Source organism: Pinus tabuliformis, chromosome 4_2 (genome assembly GCF_031772625.1).
Source record: "Pinus tabuliformis cultivar Carrire ecotype Pingquan chromosome 4_2, CPIR1, whole genome shotgun sequence".
Classification (NCBI taxonomy): domain Eukaryota; kingdom Viridiplantae; phylum Streptophyta; class Pinopsida; order Pinales; family Pinaceae; genus Pinus; species Pinus tabuliformis.
The window spans coordinates 829177183-829182399 of record NC_142304.1 but is presented as its reverse complement, the minus strand read 5'-3'; the positions used below and the strand labels follow the sequence as shown (position 1 = coordinate 829182399).

Genomic DNA, 5217 nt, shown 5'->3' with positions numbered 1-5217 from the left:
TCAGAGCAGGTTCACTTAGTTTTATAGCTTTGTGCAGCTCTTTCAGATGCCCCCTTTGACCTAACAATGGTTCTAAATTCCCATTGTGGAATTAAGGTAATTGAACCAGAAAACATTCAATCAATGAAAGAAATTTTAATTATATCTAAATACACTTTCACTGCGGAACATAATTTGCACTGGGAACTCTTGCATACCATATTCGTCAATTGGTGCATCATAGTCATAACTGCTGGCAATGAATGGACCTCCAGTTGTCCGGCCAAAGTTTGTGCTTAAGGGTTGGGATGTGTTTAAGGGTTAGGGAGATGTATGTTGCTTAATAAATCCTGGGTTATCATGCAAATAAAAACATAAATATAACTGCATGAGCTTAGTAGCATAAATATTAATACATATGGCCTTGAGCTTAATACAAAATAAGAATAAACCCCACCATGTAATAGTTCTGGAATGTTCCTCCTCTCTGGTAAAATCGGGCTACTGCAAAAGCAACATCCTCTGTAGGCCTATGAGGGATGCTCGATCCAAATGCCGTAAACCTGTAATGAAAACGATATTTTAGCAGGGTGAACAGGAAGCCCCCGCATTTCTAATACTCAAGCTCTACCCAGGCAATAGATTGCAGCTTTGTTTCGAACATAATAATGTTCCTAAGTATATGTAAATTCTGTGATGTAGTGAAAATCAAAATTCGGAAGCGCCTGTAAATATGCTTTATAGTTGTCATGAGGCAAAGAAAACATTACCATCCTGCCTAATTCTCAGTCCACATCTTTGGCTTTTTAGGAGAATTAGGTTTGAAACTGTCACAGTAGTAACCATTACAGGTATTGATCTATAAAGAAATTATTCATGTCAGGACAAGCCTAGGAATATAGTAAATTGCTGAAGAGATAGAAAAGTTATGTTGGAAGCAAGGACTTCCATTGTTATGAATGCAAGAAGAGAAAACATAACAAAACTGAAAACACTCTCAACTGGATCTGAAATATCTTTTTGTTTGGCACAAACCAGAAAAACAAAAAGAAAACTCACAATTGGGTCTGGAGCTGTTTTTTGCTGGCACATCACCCAAGGGAGGCCTGTATTTAATGATAATGCCATTTTTGCAGTCCATTGTATATATGACTGGCCCTTTTCTCCATAAGGTTTCTCCACGTTACCATATTCATTCTCAATCTGCATAAACTTATGGGTCAGACCAGAAAGCCATACTTCAGACTCAACACTGAAGACAAGTATCACAACAAGACAGGGTACCTGTGTTAATATAATGGGTCCACCTTGCCATGCGAAGAGCTTTTCTTCCTTCATCAATTCCGCTATCTTTGTAGTGAAATTTTGCATCTCATTCTTAAGAAAACAAATCAAATCTGTAATTAGTAACCGTGACCAAAATACTAAAGACAAGCATTTAACTTGAAATTGAAGCTTTATAATCATCAATTATGAAAAGTATGCAAATATATTTTGCTAAATCAAATCCAAAATAAAATCACCTTAAATGGTCCGTTGTTTGTTCTAAACCTAGAATAGGAATAGGCGATTGATGTTTAAGAATCTTCTTTACAGGCTCTGTAGGAGAGCATCTTCCTATTATTCATTTGAATATAATCTAGTCATTGCTAACGACTTAATATTCTATTTGCGAGTGCACAATGCAATTAGGGACGCTTGCAGATGCACGATGTTATGTAATCGGTGACAACACCACCAGGGAATAATCCAGTCAATAGACTTAACGAATTGATTTGCAGGTATAAACAGGGAACAAACTCGAAAATATAAACAGTTATTTCTATTTCTTTTTTGCAATTATAACAAAACTAGTTATTTCTATTTCTTTTTTGCAATTATAACAATTAACGTTTTTGCAATTATAACAAAATCACTGGTAATTAGAAAGGAAAAAAGTTAAACTCCAGAAAATATAGACAGTTATTGTTATTTCTTTTTTGCAATTAAAAGAATTGAATTGAAGAGAAGGCGAAAGTTACTGACATATAAATTAAAGAGCTTACCTGCATTAGATTTGATCTTGGATACCTGGCTTGCAAGAAAGAGCATAAACACAAGAACAAAGATAACCTGAAAGCTTTGTGACCGGAAGGCAATAATTGCTGTTCCGACCTCCAATAATTAAGAGTTTCTTTTGAGTGCAGGGGAAATCTTCTTCTCGGTACTCTGCGATTTTGAACTCTCAGCTTGCAAAGGCTCATTTCTGGTCTCCACATCGCCGGGTTCGTTAGGCGTTTCATCGTTCAGAGGCCTCCGAAACGACGACTGCTCAGCTTCCGAAACAACAACTGCTCAGCTTTTCTGGAGGAGCTTCAGCTCAAAGTCTGTGGCAAACTAGGTTCGCTTGAAATCCGCGGTGCGGGGGATCGATGTTGAACTACTCTCCCAAGCTGCTGGTAGCTGCCTTCTACAGATAATTGATAGCCCAAGCGAGAGACATCTGGCACTGGCTGCATGCAAGGCGCTCATGCAGGCACGGAGAAGAACATGCACACCCTGAACATAAAACACATAAAACTTACGGTAAAATATTTTGTCCCCGCTGAAATAACATCGGGGCACGTGAAGCGTGCAATAAGACCTCCAATTCGCAACTTTGGTTATAAATTTCTTACACCGATATTTGCAGAGATAAACTTTGGTTAAACTTTGATAGTGCACAAATTTTTTTGGTCAAAAGACCGGTTAATGTATGGTCAACGATCGATCGATCGCTATTAGTCCCAGGCAGGGACTAATAATTGTATTCAAAACTTGAAAATTTTATAGTAACACATATCAATTCTATTTCAACACTTTACCCAAAATAATTGTATTCAAAAGTGTAGGTTTATTAACTTGTTTAAACTTTATTTTATGGAGATACATTTGCATATGTGGTCATATTTATATTGATTTTTAAATTTATTAATTAAGATTTTTTAAATATATGAAATTGATAAAATATGAAAAATATAAAGAAAAAAAAATACAATCATATATCATTATTATGAGTATAATATATGTGGATAAAACACAATTAAAAAGTGAAAATATTGTGTGTGTGTTTTTTTTTAAATGGAAATAATGCAAATACAAGGGAGAAGACACTTTATGTGGAGTTATTTAGGTTGTTGTAGATACTAAAGCCTCATTGTTATAATATTTTGTTATGTTTCATTGTAAAACAAGAAAAATAAAAAATGAATGAAACCCTTTTCTTCCTAGCCACCTCGTTATTATGCATCCCTAAAGCTAGCTAGGGGTTATGTTTTACTCATGTTTAACTCTTTCAACCCTCAATTAGACTTACGACTTCGACTCTTTTATAGTCTTCTTCATAGTGTTCATGTGGGTAGCCCCTTTTCCATGAGTGAGGGTGGAATTCTCATGAATTATGGTGTTCAATCACAATAGCTAGGCACACATAGGCTTTGCATATCAAATTAACATCTTTCTTGCATCATTGGAAATAACTATGAGTGTAACATAGCATCAAAGGGCCATGCACTTACCTCAAAATGGCTCCAAAAAGCTTGAGACACCAATTCTTCAAACTATAGATATTATCAACAAAATTGCTCTTATAAATTCAATCCTTCAATTTTTTCACTCTTAAAACATCAAGATAGATGACAAATAATATAATGATCTTACTCTAATCATATATATCATTCACATAAAATTTCATTTACTCTTTTTTTAATCAAAATAAAATTTATTTGTTATTAAATTTCATTTATAAAATTTAATAACAAATAAATTAAATTTATAATGAAATTTAATAACAAATACAATTTATTTTAATTAAAAAAAGATAAATGAAATTTTATTTGAATGGTATATATGATTAAAGTAGGATCATTATATTATGTCATTTATCTTGATGTTTTAAGAGTGAAAAAATTGAAGGATTGAATTTATAAGAGCAATTTTGTTGATAATATCTATAGTTTGAAGAATTGGTGTCTCAAACTTTTTGGAGCCATTTTGAGGTCTTAAATGATGTTTTTTGAGGTAAGTGCATGGCTCTTTGATGTTATGCTACACTCACAATTTTTTCCAATGATGCAAGAAAGATGTTAATTTGATATGCAAAGCCTATGTGTGCCTAGCTAAAGTTGACATATTGTGATTGAACAACATAATTCAAGAGAATGTCACCCTCACTCATGGAAAAGGGGCTACCCACATGAACACTACGAAGAAGACTATAAAAGGGTCGAAGTCGTAAGTCTAATTGAGGGTTGAAGGAATGAAACATAACCCCTAGTTAGCTTTAGGGATGCATTATAACGAGGTGGCTAGGAAGAAAAAGGGTTCATTCATTTTGATTTTTCTTGTTTTACAATAAAGCATAACAAAAGATTATAACAATGGGGCTTTAGTATCTATAGCAACCTAGATAACTCCACACAAGGGGTTTAATTGAAGTTCGTTTACACGTTTTGCCTTTTTTAGCCGTCAAATGCAGTTGATTTTAAAATAAGAACGTCATTATCAACTTGTGAATAATTTAGAAAATTGTCATAATGATAAACATATAGAATTATGACAAGCTTCAAATAAATATATATATATAAAATAACTGATTTGCCACCTTGGGTGGGAAGACTTCAACATTACGTATATGTGAGTGCCCTTCTCTTTCCAAAATTCCAATGTCCAGTTTTATTTAATGTCTGCCGAATAAGTAGGCATGTCGCATAACAGATTAACCCTTGCACGAAACCCTTTTTTCATTGAAGCACAATTGTAATTGTTAAATCCTAATTCGCAACTACCAGTGAGTCATGACACCTGAATACCTAACTGCACCTATTATTGAACACAACCCGATTTCTTCCAAGTTTTATATATTTTCCTTCATTTCTTCAAATTCTTGGTTTTTTGCATTTTGTTTTGTAAGCTCCGTAAGAACTTCCAGGGATTCATCCTCAAAACCAAACTCGGGTGATAATCTGGTTAATACTCTGTTGGTAAAACAATGTATGTAATCTAATGACTGCATTATCTCATTGACAAAAATCTCTCTTAACCTTCCTCGAGTTGTTCTACATTTGAAGAGTGTAGGACAGGGAAGCATTGACCATGTGCTGTATTGGGTAAACATATACTCAAATAGACATGAAGAGAATATGATAATGGGCATAATCTAATTTAATGTCACAACTCAAATGTAGGACACGGAAGCATTGACAATGTGTTGTATTGGGT

General features: G+C 34.1%; 1 protein-coding gene across 1 annotated transcript; it reads right to left on the bottom strand.

Moving 5' to 3' along the window:
* Positions 1 to 262: 262 nt before the first annotated feature.
* On the bottom strand, positions 263 to 1448 carry LOC149172237 (beta-galactosidase 8-like). The gene is made up of 3 exons (XM_089427675.1): positions 1264 to 1448; positions 1039 to 1182; positions 263 to 542 (listed from the first exon to the last, which is right to left on the bottom strand). The coding sequence occupies exons 1-3, from the start codon at positions 1444 to 1446 to the stop codon at positions 510 to 512; spliced, it is 360 nt and encodes a 119-aa protein (XP_089283801.1). The 5' UTR covers positions 1447 to 1448; the 3' UTR covers positions 263 to 509.
* Positions 1449 to 5217: the final 3769 nt, after the last annotated feature.